General features: G+C 71.0%; 4 protein-coding genes across 4 annotated transcripts in view; 3 read left to right on the top strand and 1 right to left on the bottom strand.

Moving 5' to 3' along the window:
• Positions 1-889: 889 nt before the first annotated feature.
• Positions 890-1,426, top strand: AURANDRAFT_21780 (hypothetical protein; the record flags this gene model as incomplete). The annotated part of the gene is made up of 1 exon (XM_009036302.1): positions 890-1,426. The coding sequence occupies one exon, from the start codon at positions 890-892 to the stop codon at positions 1,424-1,426; it is 537 nt and encodes a 178-aa protein (XP_009034550.1).
• Positions 1,427-2,885: 1,459 nt separating this feature from the next.
• Positions 2,886-7,530, bottom strand: AURANDRAFT_62259 (hypothetical protein; the record flags this gene model as incomplete). Its single annotated transcript, XM_009036114.1, has 4 exons — positions 2,886-3,700; positions 3,873-4,144; positions 4,344-7,418; positions 7,463-7,530. The coding sequence occupies 4 exons, from the start codon at positions 7,528-7,530 to the stop codon at positions 2,886-2,888; spliced, it is 4,230 nt and encodes a 1,409-aa protein (XP_009034362.1).
• Positions 7,531-7,677: 147 nt separating this feature from the next.
• Positions 7,678-8,705, top strand: AURANDRAFT_52735 (hypothetical protein; the record flags this gene model as incomplete). Its single annotated transcript, XM_009036303.1, has 2 exons — positions 7,678-7,726; positions 7,973-8,705. 2 exons carry the CDS (start codon positions 7,721-7,723, stop codon positions 8,579-8,581), a joined length of 615 nt encoding a protein of 204 aa, XP_009034551.1.
• A 215-nt stretch (positions 8,706-8,920) lies between these two features.
• AURANDRAFT_62257 (hypothetical protein) overlaps positions 8,921-17,701 on the top strand; it is a gene marked incomplete at both ends in the record, with an annotated part of 10,202 nt that continues 1,421 nt past the window's right edge. Inside the window, 8 exons of the mRNA XM_009036304.1 lie at positions 8,921-9,506; positions 9,557-9,753; positions 9,884-10,251; positions 10,299-11,848; positions 11,977-13,492; positions 13,704-14,351; positions 15,363-15,372; positions 15,811-17,682. Of these exons, the coding sequence (XP_009034552.1) occupies positions 8,921-9,506; positions 9,557-9,753; positions 9,884-10,251; positions 10,299-11,848; positions 11,977-13,492; positions 13,704-14,351; positions 15,363-15,372; positions 15,811-17,682 (6,747 nt within the window). The remainder of the gene's footprint in view (positions 9,507-9,556; positions 9,754-9,883; positions 10,252-10,298; positions 11,849-11,976; positions 13,493-13,703; positions 14,352-15,362; positions 15,373-15,810; positions 17,683-17,701) is intronic.

Below are 17,701 nucleotides of genomic sequence, written 5' to 3'. Positions count from 1 at the left end.
CGCTGGGGGCTTCCACGCGCGACAACGATGAATACTCCGCCATCCGCCGGCAGGTCGTCGCGGACGCGTTCGCGGCGGCCACCGCGACGTCCCGCGCGAACCAGCGGTCCGCGGGGACGCAGTGCGGGCCCGAGGGGCGCCTGCGCTTCGCCGCGGCGCCGCGGGGGCCCCGGGCCATCACCGCGCGGAAGGTGCTCGCGAGTCGCGTGCCGCCGGCTTTGGCCGTCGCGTTCCCGGCGCTCGTGCGGTCGGAGCTCAACGTCGCGCTGCTGTCCGCGGCGCCGCGGCCCGACCTCACGGCGCCGGACGGCGCCGTGGCGCTGGAGCTGACCTGCGCGACGCCCGAGGACGCCGCGCGGCTCTTGGAGGCCGACGGGAAATTGGACGCGGACGCGGACGCGTTCCTGAAACCGGCCGTCGTCGCCGAGCCGGCGCCCGTGCGGCGCTTCGACGTCGAGCTGCTCCGCGCGTCGCCGGCGCCGGACCCGCCCGTGCCGAGCCGCTCGCCCTTCGACTTCCCGCCGCCGCCGCCGGCGACCGCCGCGACCGCCGCCCGGAAGCCGCGCGCGACGGCCGACGACATCCGCGGCCGCCTCTCCGCCATCCGCCCCGTCGTCCACTCGGCCACGGCCAAGCACTTCCGCTAAAAGAGCGATGCCCTCCCGAAGGCCTCGAGGGCGTCGCGGACGGCGTCCATCGCATCGCAGATCGCGTCAACTTGCAGTGAGTGCGAGAGGTGTGCCAGTGCTGCGCTCGCGCGTCGCGCACGATGCTCGTCGCGTTGCTCGTCGCGTGCGCCGCCGAGTCGTCGGCGCTCCGCGCGGCGCCGCAGAGACTCCAGCGACGCGCCCCGGCGGCGCGCGCGGCGGCGGAGGCCATCCGCGAGCCCATGATTCGATTGGGCCACGGCTACGACATCCACCGCCTGGACAGCCGGGAGAACGCGGGCCAGCCCATCGTCATCGCCGGCGTGCGCTTCGACGGGAGCCCCGGCCACGCGCCGGACTTCGAGCTCGGCTGCGTCGCGCACAGCGACGGCGACGTGATCTACCACAGCGTCGTCGACGCGATCCTCGGCGCGCTGACGATGCCGGACATCGGCTGCCTCTTCCCGGACAACGACCCGCGGCTCCGCGGCGCCGACAGCTCCATCTTCATGGAGGAGGCCTACAAGCGCATGGTCGCGCGCGACTACCGCATCGGCAACTGCGACGTGACTTTGATCTGCCAGAAGCCCAAGGTCAACGTCGAGAACGACGCCGGCGAGTCCGTCAAGCAGCTCATGCGCGAGAACCTGAGCCGCCTGCTCCACACGCCCATCGAGTGCCTCAACGTCAAGGCGCGGACGCACGAGAAGGTCGACTCCGTCGGCGAGTGCCGCGCGATCGAGTGCCACGTCGTCCTCACGCTCGAGCGCACGGCCTAGGGTAACCGGGGCAGAGAACAGACGGGGATATGTAGCGGCACTCCGTCGGCGGAACGCGGGGGAGGGCGCATATCAGGCGTCGGAGAGCGCGCTCGGTCGGCGGCACGCGAGGGAGCGCTCAGCCGGAGAGCGAGCGGCGCCGCTTCCGGAGCTGCTGCGGCGGCTCGAGCTTCTCGTCGACGATGGACGTCGGCGACGTGTGGTCCTTGGCCTTGCGCGGCGGCGGCGGCGTCGTCATGGGCTCGGGGTTTCGCAGGCCGTCGAGGAACGACGGGGGCCGCGCGCCGTCGCTGCTCTCGGAGTCGTCGAGGATGGAAAAGAAGGGGTAGCTGTCGTCGTCGCTCCCGGAGTTGTCGAGGGGTGCGTGTTTTATGGAGTCGAGGCTCACGTTCGACAGGTCCGAGCAGAGCGACGCGAGCGAGACCGACGGCCGCACGGCTTTGGGCCGGATCGGCAGCGGCCGCGACCGCGGCAGGTCGCTCGGCACCGCGTGCTTCATGTGGCCGAGCTCGCGCCGCGCGACGAGGCCGAGCCAGGGGCAGCAGCTCCGGCAGTAGCACGCGTCGGCGAAGAAGTAGATCGTCGCGGCGCGGAGGTCCTCGTCGCAACTTTCGCACGCGAACGACGACCCGTCGCCGCGCAACCACGCCGGCGCCGAGCACTTGTCGCGGGGGTGCGTCGGCGTTGGCACGAGATCGACGCGGGACCATCGGACGAGCGACGCCGACGGGCGCAACGCGGTCGCGGCGCCGGATCCGCGGTCGGTCTCGGCGGCCGAGCGTTCGGCCGCGGCGCGCTCCGTGGTTTCATTCGGTGTCTTTGCCCGTTTCACGGGCATGCTTGCGGTACGGGAGGGCGCTCGCGCTCGTGGAGGTGTGTTTTGCGCGGTTTTTGCAGGCGAATTCGCGATAAATATCTTCTTGCTTGCGCAGTGTCCCATCGATTGCCCAGCGAGCGAATTTGCTAGGTTTGCTCACTGCGGGGCACCGCGCCGCCGAGGGCGGCGCGGCTAGACAGGAGCTTGGCTTGGCGACGATTCACGTGCGGGCACGCACGATTTCTTCGGCGTGTCGAGGCGTGATGCGTCTCGACTCGCTTGAAAGCATGCGATCGTGTGCCGTGCGCGTTCCTCCGGGCCTCACGCCTCCGGACGCCTCCTCTGCGTCCGCGTCGAGCCTGCCTCGGCTTCAGGAGCCGTCGCGTAACCTAGGCGCCTCTAGGACGGCGTCTAGCCCACGTACCGATGGTCCTTCCGCCGAAACGGCCTCCCCGCGCTGCCTCACGCTCGCGGCGAGTCGCGCCGCCCGTCCGGGCCTCGCGAGCTCGCGCAGCGAGCCGCCGAGGCAGCCGAGTAGCAGCCGAGTGGAGACGCCACGCGGACCCCAGCAAACAGAGGAAAGAGAGAGAGACCCAAACCCAGTTGTCATTTTTTTTAAATGGCGACCCCCTACCCAAAAAGTCAGTCGGCCTCGTCCGCGTCCTCCTCGTCCTCCTTCTCCTTCATCTTCTTGTCCGAGACGAGCTCCTTCCACTCCTTGTCCCAGCCGAGGACGTTGTCCTGCTTGTCCAGCGTGATGACGAGGCGCTTCTTCGTCTTCTTCCAGGCGAGCTTGGCGATCTTGCCCCGGAGCCGCGTGAGCACGAGAGCGTGCGGCGCGCCGTCGTAGGCCACGAGGGCCTTGAGGCTCGTCGGCGACGTGAGCTCGACGGACACGTCCTCGGCGGCGATGGTCGCAAAGTTCCAGCCGCTGGGCTCGACGCAGATCTTGATCTGGTCGTCGGTCTGGCTCCAGCTGTACTGCGAGATCCGCTTGATCTCGGCCGCGGCCTTGGCGGGCGACGTCGCCACGGGCGCGCGCGGCGACGACGCGCCCTCGGCCGCCGGCGCCTCGTCGAGGGGCCGCTTCGTCGCCGGGTCGAGGCGCCGCGGCCCGTTCATCGTGTACGTCGCGGCGTCGAGCCCGTCGCTCGGACGCGTGTGGTGGCCGTAGTAGTAGCTGTTCGTGCCCTTCTTCTGCGACTCCTGCCAGGGCTTCTCCACGGACTTGCGCCGCCGGAACGCCGCCGACGCCTCCGCGTCGGCCTTCCGGCGCGCGCGCCGCCGCAGCGCGTAGGCGCCGGCGGCGACGGCGGCGCCCGTCGCCGCCAGCGCCGCGACGCCGTAGGCGCCGCCGACCATGTCCGACATGCGCGCGGCGAGGACGCGCGCGCGCTGCGACGACGACGAATGTGTCGGTGCGACGACGCGACCGCGCACGCGCGCACGACGCGGCGCTGAGGCTGAAACCGGTCTCCCCAGCGACGCGTCGAGGCGACGATCGGCTTCGACAGCCGAAGCGCGCCGCCGGACGCGTCGCACTAGTCACGGAAGAGTACACGAGGAGTAAGTCGGCGCGAGGGGCTTCAGCAGGGGGATATACAGAGGTGCAGGGACATCAGGTCGAACCTTTCTTCGACGGCTTGGGCTTCTTCTTCTTCTTCGGCTTGGGCGTCTCCGCCTTGGGCGCGACGGGGCTCCCCGCGCCGTCCGTCAGCGGCGGGTACGCCTCCATGTTCGACGTGAAGAAGGCGAAGGGGCCGTCCGTGGAGCAGTCGACGTTGCTGTCGTCCCGGGCGCCGTCGGACACGGGCGAGAGGAAGCCGCCGCAGAAGACCTGGGGGTCCGGCGACACGGGCGTGAGGTGTTTGTACGGGTCCTCGGCCGCGTCGACGACGAACCTGGGCAGCAAAAGGGTGATTCAACGTCGCTTCAACGTGAGTGTTCCGCGCGCGCGCGTTCCGGAAAAAGCAACCACGCTTCGAGACCGTTCCGAGAGATGATCGCTCGTCCAAGAATTAGCCGAAACGAGTGGAAATGGCCGAGAAAGGAGCCTTTGAAGTTGGGAATTTCGCTCTCTTTTGCTGCCCTGCGACAAACTCGGGGATGACCTTCTCCCGCACGAGGTCGCCGAGCTGGGTCGACGCGCTCTCGAGCCCCGTCTCGAGGCCGCTCACCGCCGCCCCGGCCTCCCCCTCGAGCTCCTCGACCTCCTCCGCGACCTTGTCGGAGACGGCGCCCAGTTCGATCGTCGTCGAGTCCTTGGCCTCCTCGTCGCCGCCGAACCAGCCCTTGGCCTTCTTGCGCCAGCCCTTGCCGAAGCGGGCCTTGGAGACGCGGTCGGCCTTCGCCGGCGGCGGCGCCTCCTCCTCGTCCGACTCCTCCTCGCCGTCGAGGTCGTAGTCGACGGCGGGCCGCTGGTACTTCGCCGTCGACTGGATGAAGTTCAGCATGAACAGGAACGTGGGCCACTGGCACGACGCGTCGTCGACGTCCTTGACGCCGCAGGCCAGCGCGACGAAGCGGTCCAGGCGCGCCTTCGACGGCCTCCGCCGGCCCTCGGGCGCGAGGTTCGTCTCGAAGGCCCCGACGACATACTGGAGGAAGGGCCGCATGGTGAACCAGCGCAGGCCCGCGTTCGCCTCGTGCTGCTTCGTCGTGTGGATCTTGTACTCGACGAGCTTCGCCTTGACCTGCTCCTCCGCGAGGCGCCGGTAGAGGTCGTACAGATGGTCGATGACCTCGTAGGAGATGGGCTCCTGGTCGAACAGATCCGCGGCCTTGTTCACGGCCTTCTGGCCGATGGCGAGCTGGACGTACTCCTCCTTGATCTCCTCCGTCGACTCCGCGAACGCGATCGTCGTGATGCCGATGATCACCGTCGGCAGCATCCACGCGCCGATGAGGATGAGGCTGCAGAAGTAGAAGGCGCTGACCCAGCCGAAGGCGCGCGAGTTGCGGCAGGGCACGTCGTTGAAGGGGTAGCCGAAGCGGCTGCAGCCGTACATGTTCACGTACATGATCACGTCCCAGCCGTCCATCGTGCACACGGCCCAGACCGCCGCGACGGCCTGGGCCAGGTTCCCGAAGTGGCCCGGGTCGTTGACGCGGAAGACGAGCATGCCGATGACGGCGTAGACGTAGACCACGAGCGCCAGCACGACCGTCGCGTAGAAGACGTTCGACGACGCCTTGAGCAGCGACGACACGGCGACGTGCAGCGCGGGGTAGAAGTTCACGAGCTTCAGCAAGCGTAGGAGCCGCAGCATGGCCACGCCCGGCAGCAGCTTGGACGCGTGGGGGATCATGCCCAGCACGGAGATGATCAAGATCAGAAAATCGAAGACGTTGCCCCCGTCGGCGAAGTAGCGGTACGGCGCGCGGCCGCACGCCAAAATCTTCAGCACCGCCTCGAAGAGGAACACGGCCAGGATCGCCGCCTCGCAGGACCGGAGCGCCGCGTCGTGCACGGGCTCGGAAGGCGTCACGCTCAGCGCCTCGACGACGCCGGCCGCGACGATGCAGAAGATGACCATGACGGGGAAGAGCTTGCTCTGGCAGACGGCGCGGGCCAGCGACACGGGCACGCGCATGGACCCCAGGGTGTTGTCGTCGTCGTTGACGAAGCGGTTCCGCTCCACCTTGGACGTCAGCAGCAGGTCCAGGGTCTCGGCGAACGTCTCGCGCTCGTCGCCCGCGATGAGATTCTCCGCGACGTGGAGCGCCGTCTTCGGGTGCGGGTGGGGCAGCGGCTGGCCCATACCGTGGGGCAGGTGGAAGGCGTTGAACTCGAGGTGCGCGTGCGCGACGCTGTGGAGCGCGCCCTTGACCGCGCCCCCTAAAAGCGACGTCCGCCGGCCCGCGGTCTCCGCGACGGTCGCCGCCCGTTCGTGCACGGCTTCGCGGTCCGCCTTGCGGTGGCCGGCGACGTAGTCCGGCGACACGCCGAGGCCCGCGGCCGCGGCGATGGACGCGCGCTGCCGGCGCCGCTTCCGCGCCGCGTCGTCGTCGTCGCCGCCGCCGCCGCGGTCGCGCGCGGCGATCTTCGAGCTGTCGACGATGGGCGGCGGCTCGTGGTTCGGGTCCGCCTCGATGTGGTCCTCGTGGGCCTCGACCTGGTCCGCGTACAGGATGTCGAACATGGCCATGTCGATGGCCGAGATGAAGAGGTTCAGGACCACGAACGCCGTGAGCATCGTGTAGGAGTAGAAGAAGAGGATCGCGTCCAGCTTCCGCGGCGTCGGGTCGTGGCAGTCGTAGTTGTAGAAGCGGCCGACCATGGTCTCGAACTGGGTGAGGCGGTCCGCGCGCTCGTAGCCCCAGTCGCCGCCGCCCTTGTCGCAGCCCTTGTAGTTGATCTGGAGCATGTGGCTCCAGTCGCTGCACGTCGACGCGACGAAGAGCGTGAGCATGGCGATGGGCACGGTGCCGAAGTGGGCCGGGTCGTTCTCGCCGAAGGACTTGACGCCGATGATCGCGTAGAGGAACATGATGAGGCCGAGGAGCACGACGATCGACGCCATGGCCTTGAAGCCCGCGATGATGCCGTAGAGCACGCGCCGCGTCTCCGCGGACCGGTTCAGGAGCTTGATGAGGCGCGCGAGGCGCAGCACCGGCAGGATGGCCTCGCCCGCGCCGTGCGCGCCCATCAGCGCGAACGACAGGACGACGATCGACGAGTCGAACGTGTTGATCGAGCTCTCGGGCCCCGTCCAGTACCGCAGGGGCCGCGACCCCTCCGCCAGGATCTTCACGCCCATCTCCGCGGCGAAGACGACCATGGAGCAGGTCTTCACGAACCGGACGAAGAAGCCCAGGCCCGCGCGGTGCGGGTGGCCGAGGTCCGGCGAGTCGATGATGTGCATCGTGAACGCGACGGCGACGAGGCCGATGGTGCCGTTGACGAGGTTGTCGAACTGGGGGTTCCGCGCCAGGCGCACGAAGGCCGCGCAGACCGACGCCCAGCAGCCCGGCAGCGGCAGCGAGCAGACGCCCTCCGCGTAGGGCACGAGGTAGAAGGATGAGTGATCTTCGTCGAACCACGTGTAGTCCGCGTTCTCGCCGTCGTTGATGTCCAGATCGCCGAAGACCTCGTCCTCGTGCTGGTAGAGCAGCTCGAACTGGTCCACGCGCTCCGCGCCCACGAGGAAGTCCTCGGCGCCCTCGGCCTCGCGCCTACGAGTATGTATTCAGGTTGCGTTTCGGCGCAATGGGCGCACTTCTCCTCCTCCTTCCGCTTCTCCTCGCGGTCCTTCTTCTGCTTCAGCAGGATCGCCGTCGCCGTCATGGTGCCGCCCCGGCGCACACCACGACCCGCGCGCACCAGAGGCTGCCGCTGCCAAAGCTGCCCCGACGAAGTTTCGACCGTACTGCACGCTGAGACGTTGAAGCCGACCGACCAAACCTCGCTCATCGACATCAGAAATTGCCAAAGCACCCGACGCGTCGACGCTCACTCGCAGCATTTACTGAAAACGATGCAGGCTCGCCGCGGCGTCCCGGAACCGCCCGCGGGCCTTCGCCGCGCGCGCGCCGCGCGCCGCCGCCGCCGGGCCGCGTCGGACGCGCGGGCGCGCGCGCTTCGCCTCGCCGGGCCCCGCTTTTCGATCGAGTTTCGATCGGGCAGCTCTCCGTCGCTCAACCCGCGGCGCACCCGCCCCCGCCGCGCGCGCGACGCCGGACGCGCCGCCGACCGCGCCGCGTCGCGTCACCGCCGCCGCCCCCCGCAGATCTTCGTGAAAACCCTGACGGGCAAGACGATCACGCTCGACGTCGAGCCGAGCGACACGATCGACAACGTGAAGCAGAAGATCCAGGACAAGGAGGGCATCCCCCCTGACCAGCAGCGATTGATCTTCGCGGGGAAGCAGCTCGAGGACGGCCGGACCCTCAGCGACTACAACATCCAGAAGGAGTCGACGCTCCACCTCGTGCTCCGGCTCCGCGGCGGCGTGCGCATCAACCTGTGCTGGATGACGGCGGGCAACTGGAACAGCGAGCACATCCGCGAGGGCTGCACGGAGGGCATCATCCCCGGCACGGGCTACATCAAGTTCCAGGTCGACGTCGACCTCAAGAGCACGAACGTCGCGGAGCTCAAGAAGATCGCGACGGCGTCGGGCTCCCTGCCCCCGCTCCACTACCCCGTCGGCTTCGCCTTCCACGGCAAGTACATCATGGACGAGGAGGGCGCGACGCTCAAGAAGTATTCGGTGAAACGGGGCGACGTCGTCTTCATGGACGTCCGGCGCGAACCCTTCGAGCTCCAGAAGACGGGGCCGCCGACCTTCGGCGCGGCGGAGGAGGAGGAGGAGGACGACGACGACGCCAAGGAGTAGGCGGCCCGGAGGCGGCTTGTCGCACGTCGGGGCCGCGCGTTCTACGGAACGCGCGGGCCCGGCGCGCGGGGCCGCCGCCGCTCGCTCTCGCTCGACCAAAAAATAACCACCATGACTCTGTTAGAAAAAAAAAAACGGGGATGTTCACGCCGCAGCCCCCGCGCGAGGGGCGGGCCCCGCCACGACCCCCCTGCGACGACGCCGCGATCGTCCGTCCCGGCGAGTGAAGGACGCCGCGTCACGGTTCCGAGAAACGTGTTCAAAAGTCCGAGGTGCACCATGAAGGAAAAGCTTGACCTAAAACTTCCAAGAAGCGGGCCGGGGCTGCCACCAACAGGGATGGCAGAGCCCGTCGTCGAGTACGACACCTACGGGCCCCCGCGCACGTCGGCCTTCGCGTCGTCGAACCCGGGCCTCAGCGGCTGGCTCTACAAGTCGAGCGGCGGCAAGCGGACCATCCTCGTGAAGTTCGACAGGCGCTGGTTCGTCCTCGACGGCGCCGTCCTGCGCTACTACGCGAGCGACTCGCTGGAGACGGAGAAGGGCGCCATCCCCCTCGGCGACGTCGTCGAGGTCAAGACCCTGGTGCAGGGCAGCGCGACCTTCGGGACCTTCCCGCCCGCGGAATGCCGCTTCGAGCTCGTGACGTCCGCGAGGAACTGGGTCCTCGCGGTGGACCCCAAGGAGGACATCAACGCCCTGAAGAAGACCTGGGTCGACGGCATCTCCGCGGCGACGGGCCTCGTGCCGCGGCGGTCCGGCCTGAGCTTCTACGCGGCGTCCGCGGGCCGCGACGCCGCGCGGCGCGGCGCGCACAGCGGCTTCCTGTGGATGCGCAAGGCGAACAAGAAGCTCGGCTGGAAGGAGCGGCTCGTGGCGCTCGACGGCGACGTCCTGCGCGTCTTCAAGGAGCAGCGCGGCGCGCGTCCGGCGTCCTCGGCGTCGCGACGCCTCGCGAACCCCCCGCCGCGTCAGGCATCTGCGTCGCGGAGATCGGCCCCCTCGCGGGCTGCGTCGTCGAGCGCGTGTCCGCCTCGGGCCGCTGGACGACGAAGAAGACCTTCCTGCGCTTCCTCGTCACGCTGGCCTCCGGCGAGACGCTGGAGCTCGCGCGCGGCCGCGCCGAATTCGACCGCCGGTTCGCGCGGTCCGGACCAAAGCTCTCGAGCTCGGTCAAATCGACGTCGATTCGGCTGCTTTTTGGACGAACCGATTGCTCGCGTCGAGTTCTCGAAGCACGGCCGAAGAGCTTGACACCGTCGCCTACGCTCATATGGAAGTCATGTTGAAGCATTCGAACAGGCGTGCGGCGCGGAGACGGCGCGCGACGAGTGGCTCGAGCGGCTGCAGGCCGCGAGCGAGGGCGCCGGCGAGGCCGCCGCGGGCGCGGCGGCGGCGGCGACCCCCCCGAAGGGCGACTACGGCGACCCGGCGTCCTGCGAGATCTTCAGCGAGCACGGCACGTTCGGCTTCCTGAAGTGCGCGCGCTGCGGCGTGCCGCGCGCGAGCCACTGGCGGTGCGAGCCGGCCGCCTGCCCCGGCCTGCCGCCCTGCGGCGCGAAGCGGTCCGGCTGGCTCCTCGTGCGGAAGCGCAAGGACGTCGTCGCGTCCGTCGTCGCGTCGAACTGGAAGCGGCGCTACGCGCGGCTCGCGGGCTCGGAGCTCCGATGGTATGCCACCTGTGGAAATAGCACACTTTCTCAAAACGCATCCTCAGGTACCACTCCGACGACGTCGCCGAGGCCGACGCGCGGCACGTCGTCGACGCGGAGACGCGGCTCTACGCGGCGGAGGACACGGGCGCGACGGTGTCCCAGGACGCCGAGGGCGTCGAGCAGTTCCTCGTCGTCGTCGCCGGCGGACAGCGGCTCACGCTCGCGGCGGAGTCCAAGGACGAGCGCGCGGGCTGGCTCGCGGCGCTCCTCGAGGCGACGACGTGGGCCTACGACGCGCGCGAGTGGCGCGCGGCGCGCGCCGAGGCGCGGTGCGCCGAGGACGCGGCCGCGACGGACGACGCGTTCGCGCTGCGCGCGCGCGCGCAGGCGGCGCCGCGGCCCGCGGTCGGCACCTTCGACGAGCGCGGCGCGGCGTCGCGGTTTTTGAAGCTCGCGCAGCGCCTCGAGGCGAGCGACGCCGACGGCCTGCGGGGCGCCGCGGCCCAGGTCGCGGCGCGCGTCTGCGCGACGTTGCGACGGACGACGGCGGCCGCGTGGGGTAGGCGCCGCGACGCGGCGTGCGGCGGCGCGCCCGTCTACCTGGGCCCGGACCCGGACCCGGACGCGCGGGCCCACGCGGCGCCCTGCGCGCGGTGCCTCGTCGCGCTGCTCCGGGAGCCCGCGTGCGCCTTGGCGCTCTGCGGCGACGGCGACCTCAGCGGCATGCTCGGCTGGCCCGACGGCGACGACGCGCCGCCGTCGGCGCCCGTGGCGCTTTTGTTGGATTGCGCGCTGCTGAGCTTCGCGCCGTCGTCGCTCGCGGCCTTCCCGTCGCCGGACGCGGCCGCGGCGGCCGCGGCGGCGGCGCGGACGCTCGTGGCGCTCGCGGGCCTGGCGGCGTCGGGCCGCGACGGCTTCGAGGCCGTCGCCGCGGGGCTCCGGGCCCTGGGCGCCGACGACGCGGGCGAGCCCTTCGCCGCGCTGAAGCGGCGCCTCTACGACGCCGCCGCGGCCTTCGCGGCGCCCTCGAAGCGGTGCTCGCTCGCCGACGGCGGCGCGCCGCTCGACGCGGCGACGCGGCCGTCCTGGGGCTTCGCCTACGCCGCGGCGCTGGCCGACGTGCTCTGCGCGACGGTGGTCCACGGGTCGGCGCGCGGACCGGACCGGCGGCGGCGCCTGCGGCTGCGCTGCGAGCTCCGGGCCTGCGGCGTCGACGCCGCGTTGACGGAGCTGCGCGCGGCGTGCCGCCCCCACCTCGAGGGCGCGCCGCGGCGCCGGCCGCGCAAGGAGCCGTCGCCGACGAAGAAGCGGCGGTCCTTCAAGGCCTGGATGTCGAAGAAGGTCGGCGGGAGCGACGCGCCGGCCGCGGACGACGGCGACGACGACGACGGCGCCGAGGGCCTGTCGCGCGGCGCGGCCGCGCGGGCCGTCTTCGACCTCCTCGACGACGCCGACGCGCGCCTGCTCGACGACGAGGACGTCGAACGATTGCGGCTCGGCGCCGCGGCGACGTGCGCGGGCGACGCGCGCGCGCGACGCGGCGCGCTCCAGGGCAGGAAAAGAGAGCGAACTTCCCAACTTCAAAGGCTCCTAGCTCGGCCGTTTTCCACTCGTTTCGGCTGATCTTTGGACGAGCGATCATCTCTCGGAACGGCCTCGACGCGTGGATGATTTTTCCGGAACGCGCGCGCGCGGAACACTCACGTTGAAGCGACGTTGAATCTCTCTGTTCCCGCCCAGGCGCGCTCGAGGCGCTCGCGGCGAAACTGGACCGCGAGGGCGTCTTCGCGGCGTCGTCCGACGGCGCCAAGGGCTTGCTGCGGCTCCTGGGCGGCGGCCGGCCGTCGTCGGAGGACAGCGACGACGACGAGAACGACGCCGACGACCGCTCGGGCGCGCTAATGCGCCGCGTGTCGCGGAGGCGGCCGCGCGACGACGGCGGCGACGACGGCCTCTTGGAGCGGCCGCGCGCGTCGACGCTGCGGAGCCGCGCGGACACGACCCTCACGAACGCCGACGCCGCCGAGGCCGTCGCCGCGGCCCTGGGCGCGGCGACGAAGGCCGCGCGCGACGCCGAGGCCGAGGCGCCGCCGCCGCCGGGCGCGGCGGCGCCCGCGGCGCCGCCCGCGGCGCCGCCGGCGGTGCCCGCGGTGCTGCCGCCCGCGCCGCCGCCGCCCGCCGCCGCGCCGCCGCCGCCGCCGGAGCCGAAGGGCTTCACCGACGGCGAGGTCGCGGCGCTCCGCGCGGCGAAGAAGGGCGACGCCACGTACGGCAAGTACGTGCGCCTGCTGGAGATGAAGATGCCGGAGGCCATGCTCGCGCTGAAGATGAAGGCCGAGGGCCTCGACCCGGCGGTCCTGGGCATCGGCGCGGCCGCGTCGGCGCCGAAGCTCGCGCCGCGGCTCCGGGGCCCGCCGCCGCCGCCGCTCCGGGCCGTCGCGCGGAAGCTCAAGCCCCTCTGGTGGGAGCCCCTAGACACGGCCACGTACGCCCAGACCTGGTGGGCGTCGGCCGTCTTCGACGACGCGCGGCGGGCCGTCGAGGCGCACCTCGCGTCCCTCGAGGCCGCCTTCGCCGCGTCGTCGTCGCGCGTCGCGATCAAGGAGCCGAATTCGAAGCGCGCCGCCGACGAGCTGAGCGCCCTCGACGGCAAGCGCCACCAGAGCGTCGCCATCGGTCTACGGAAGCTCCGGGAGCGGAAGCTCGAGTCCGGCGCGGCCGTCGCCGCCGCGCTCGACGCGGAGACGCTGACCGAGGAGGACGTCGCGCTCGTCCGGCGCTGCGCGCTCCCCGAGGCCGCGGCGGCGGACGCGGCGGAGCTCGCGGCGCTCAAGGCTTTAAAACCGCAGGCGGACGCGGGCGCGGGCGCGCTCCGGGAAGGCGACGCGTGGGTGCTGGACGCGCGGACCGCGTGCCCGCGGCTCCGGCCGCGCCTCGCCGTCGCGGCGGCGAAGCTGTCCGCGCCGCTGCGACTGCTGGCCGCCGCGGAGCAGACGGACCGCCGCGCCTTCGCCGTGGAGGCCGTCCAGCACTCGGAGCCGCTCAAGGACGTGCTCAAGATCGCGCTCCTCGCGGGCAACGCGTGCAACCACGACGCGAAGGCGCGGCTGGCCGCGGGCGTCGGCGTCGCGGCGGGCCTGTCCAAGCTCGCGCTCGTCAAGGGCGGCAAGCCCTACAAGTCCTTGGTCCACTTCGTCGTCCAGTGCCTCGCCGACGACGACCCGCGCTACGGCGGCCACGTCGCGGCGCTGGAAACGTTGGGCGCTGTGTGGAAATCAACCACTGGTTTGGGGGGTCCCCACCAAACTTCAGAATTCTCTATCTCGAACAAATCGAAGTCGATTCGGCTGATTTTTGGACGAATCGATTGCTCTCATCGAGTTCTCGAAGCACAGCAGAAAACCTCGCGTCGAAACGGTCGCATACGCGCACATTGAAGTCGGGTTGAAGATTTGATTTCCACACAGGTTGGCCGCCGTCCTCGCCGACGTCGACCGCGACGACGCGGCGACGCTCGACGAGCTCTACGGCGATCTGGACGGCGACGCGTCGACGGCGCGGAGCGAGGCCGACGCGGCCGACGACGCGGCGCTGCGCTCGTGGGCGGCCTGGCTCGGCGACCGGCTCGCGGATCTCCGGGCCGCGCGGTCGGCCGCCGACGGCGCCGCGGCGGCCCTGATGCGGAGCTTCGGCGACGGCGGCGCGTTCGGCGAGGGCGACGCGCCGGCGCAGTGGTTCAAGGTGCTGCGGACCTGCCTCCAGGCGCTCCTCGCCGCCCGGGACGACCTCCTCGAGGAGCGCGCGCGCGAGGCGCGGCGCGAGGAGCGGGAGGTCAAGGAGGCCGCGCGGCGGCGCGCGCGGCACCGCCGCGACGAGGCCTTCGACGTCGACGACCTCTTCCCGCCGAAGCGGCCGACGCCCCTGCGGAGCGCCTTCGGGAACCAGCCGGGGTCGGACCTCCAGGCGGAGCTCGCGCGGAAGCTCGGCGCGCGCCGCGCGGGCATCGGCTCCGCGACGCCCAAGGGCCTCGGCGACGCCGCGGACCTCGCGGCGGACTTCGCCGACGTCCTCGACGGCGCCGGGGAGGGGGACGACGACGACGAGGATAGCGACTGGTAAGTTTTTTTACGCGTAGTTCTGGACGACGAGGATAGCGACTGGTAAGTTTTTACGCGTAGTTCTGGCCGCGCGTCCCGCTGATCGCGAAGCGCGCGGGAGTTTTACTACGCGTAGTTCTGGCCGCGCGTCCCGCTGATCGTGAAGCGCGCGGGAGTTTTACTACGCGTAGTTCTGGCCGCGCGTCCCGCTGATCGTGAAGCGCGCGGTCGACGACCGCGACCGCCGCGACCGCTCGCCGGGCGTCGGCGTCGACGCGCCGGTCGACGGGCAGCGGCGCATCTTCGTCTCCACGACGTTCCCGCGGCTCACGTCGGACGGGTGGCAGCGATAGCAGAGGAACGCGTCCGAGGCGACGAAGCCCGTGAAGCTAAACGCCATGCAGCCCTCGCACAGCCAGCGGTCGCACTCCGTGCAGCAGCGCCCCGTCCGCGCGATCGAACTGCACTCGTCGCAGGAGCGCGTGTCGGGCGTTCGCGGCAGGTCCTCGAGCGCGTGTCGCGGCGGCGGGAGGCGCACGAGCTGGAAGTCCGGCGCGAGCGAGTGGCCGCACCACGTGTAGCAGTTCTTCGCGAGGTAGGACTCCGTGCGCGGCGGCAGCGCCATGAGAGTGCTCGTGATGGCGTCGGAGGAGAGTTCTCGATGGTTTCGTTGCGACGCGAAGTTTTGTTGTGCGTGCACTCAGAGATGGTTTATGGCAGTGTTGTGTTGAGTTTTCATGGGGTTGTCAATGGTGTCGCGTCGCTGCGAGCCGGCGCCGGCGCGCGCAAGACGAGCGTTCTCGCGAGCCGGTGTTGAGCATGGGGGGGGTTGCTCCGGCAACGTCGGCAGTGTCGCGCGACGGCGGCGTCTAAAGTCAGGTTTTTTTGCATGCGCCGGGAGAGGTCCGGTGGCTACGCTCGCGTGATGCAAGCTCTTTCTAACTCGACGATCTCGGCACAATATCCTCGAAAAAGGACCGCCTACGTACGAATACGCGCGTATACGCGCCAGCCATGCGCTGCGTATAGGTGCAGAACGGTCGCTTTTTGTGGTCGGGGCGACGCCCCATGACCCCTGGCGTCGCCCTGGACGGTTGGTGAGTGCCGGAGACGCAGTTTCGGTGTCGGTCCAAAATCCACCCTACGGGCCTCGTTCGTCCACCGCGCTCCTACGGACAAATCCGGCACAGCCGATCTCGCCACCATCGATGGTGTTGGACGTGCCCCTTGGTTTCCTAGTCGACGGTACTATGAAGGTTCGATCGCGCTCAAGATCCTGACTTTCGAGTACAGCGTCGCTGCGCTAGAGGGGTCGGCCGGGGCGCCACTGCGGAGCAAACCCCCCCCTGTTGAGCAGATGTCGAGCGGCACCTTGTAGTGCCTTGCCGTCATCAGCTCGTCTGGCGAGCTGAGGCCGGCGTCGCGAGCGGCAGGAGTGCGCGCGGCCCGTCCGGCGCGACTCGCGAGGATGGCGCAGGACGATGCCGAGGCGCTGTCGAAGGCCAGGGACGGCCTGGAGAAGGCCTGCCGCGCCGAGGCCTACAACAAGATCATCAAGAAGGCCGACGAGGTGCTGAAGCTCGCCCCGCTCGACGGCGACGCCATCCAGGCCAAGGCCGTCGCCCTGGCCAAGAAGGACAAGTGCGCCGAGGCGCTGGCCGCGGCCAAGGACGGCGGCGAGGCGCTCCAGGGCCTGCGGGCCTACTGCCACTACCGCCTCGGCGACCTCGACGACGCGCTCGAGTGCTGCCGGTCCATGGGCGAGAAGGACGAGGGCACGTGCCACGTCGAGGCGCAGGTGCTCTACAAGCAGGGCGACTACGCCGGCGCCGCGGGCATCTACGAGGGCCTCCTCGGCGACGGCCGCGAGCGCGGCGACGCGGACCGCCGCGAGCTCGAGGCCAACTACTACGCGGCGTGCTGCCTCGCCAAGGAGGGCGCGCGCGCGTTGAACACGCTCGAGCCGCCGGCGCAGCCCGAGGAGCACTACGAGCTCGCCTACAACCGGGGCTGCTGCGAGGCCGCCGCCGGGGCCCACGCGACGGCGAAGGCGAGTTTGACGGCCGCGCACGCGGGTTGCGAGCGCGCGAACGAGGACGCGACGGCCTCCGAGCGGTGGGACGAGCTCGCGCCCTTCGCCGCGCAGCTCGCCCACGTCGAGCAGCTCCTCGGCGAGTCCGACGCCGCCGCGGAGCGCTGCAAGGCGCTCCTCAAGGAGAAGCCCGCGGACGCGGCCGTCTGCTGCGCCGCCGCGAACACGCTCGTCGCGGCGCGCGGCGGCGCGGCCGAGCTCTTCGACAGCCACAAGCGCCTGCGGCCCTACGCCTCGGGGGCTTTGCCCGTGCCGCCGCCCATGGAGGGCGCCTTCCGCCACAACTGGGCCGGCGTGCTCTGCGCGATGGGCAAGGTCGACGACGCCGAGAAGTTCCTCGCCGACAAGCCCTTCGCCGACGACGCCGCGGCCTGCGAGGCCGAGCTTCTGCTCGCCTTCACGCGCGCCGAGGGCGCGACCAAGGGCAAGGGCGCGAAGAAGAAGGCGGGCAAGAAGAAGAAGGACGACGACGACGGCGTCGACGTCGTCGCCGTCGTGCAGGCGTCGATGGCGAAGCTGTCCGCGACGGGCGTCGACTGCGCGCGCCTCGCCGTCGTGCTGGCGCAGGTGTTGGCCCAGAAGGAGCAGTACGCCGAGGCCGCGCGGGCCCTCGCGGACTCGTCCGTCGGGTCGACGCTCGACGGCTGCCTCGCGCGCGCCGACTACCTCGAGAAGGGCGGCCTCCTCGACGAGGCCAAGGCCGCGCTCGACGACGCGACCATCGCCGGCGCCGACGACGCCTTCGCCGTCGCCGCGACGCGGCTGCGCCTCCGGGACGTTTCGGGCGCCAAGGCGGCCTTGGCGGCCGTGCCCGAGGAGGGCAACGAGGCGCGGCTCTGCATCCTGGCCGCGTTCTACGACGCCGACGAGGCGGAGCGCCTCGCCGCGCTGCTCCCCGACGACCCGGCCATGGAGGAGGCCAAGGACGTCGACGCGCAGGCGCTCCTCGACGCGCCGGCGCCGCGGTCCAACCGGCCCCGCGACCGCGACCTCAAGTTCGCGCCGACGCAGCTCTCGCCCGAGGAGATCGAGGCCGCCGCGGAGCTCCGGCGCCAGGCGGCCCTCAAGCGCCGCGCGAAGAAGCGCGTCGCCTACCTCGCGAAGCTCGAGGCCGCGGGCAAGTACGACCCCAAGAACCCGCCGACGCCCGACCCGGAGCGGTGGATCCCGAAGAAGCAGCGGTCCTACAACCGGCGCGGCCGCAAGAACAAGGGCAAGTTCGTCGGCGCCCAGGGCGGCGACTCCAACGCCAAGGACGTCGCCAAGCTCGACGCCG

The sequence above is a fragment of the Aureococcus anophagefferens genome, assembly GCF_000186865.1.
Source record: "Aureococcus anophagefferens unplaced genomic scaffold AURANscaffold_4, whole genome shotgun sequence".
Taxonomy (NCBI): domain Eukaryota; class Pelagophyceae; order Pelagomonadales; family Pelagomonadaceae; genus Aureococcus; species Aureococcus anophagefferens.
The sequence above is the reverse complement of the archived record's forward strand: the minus strand, read 5'-3'. Positions and strand labels throughout refer to the sequence as shown.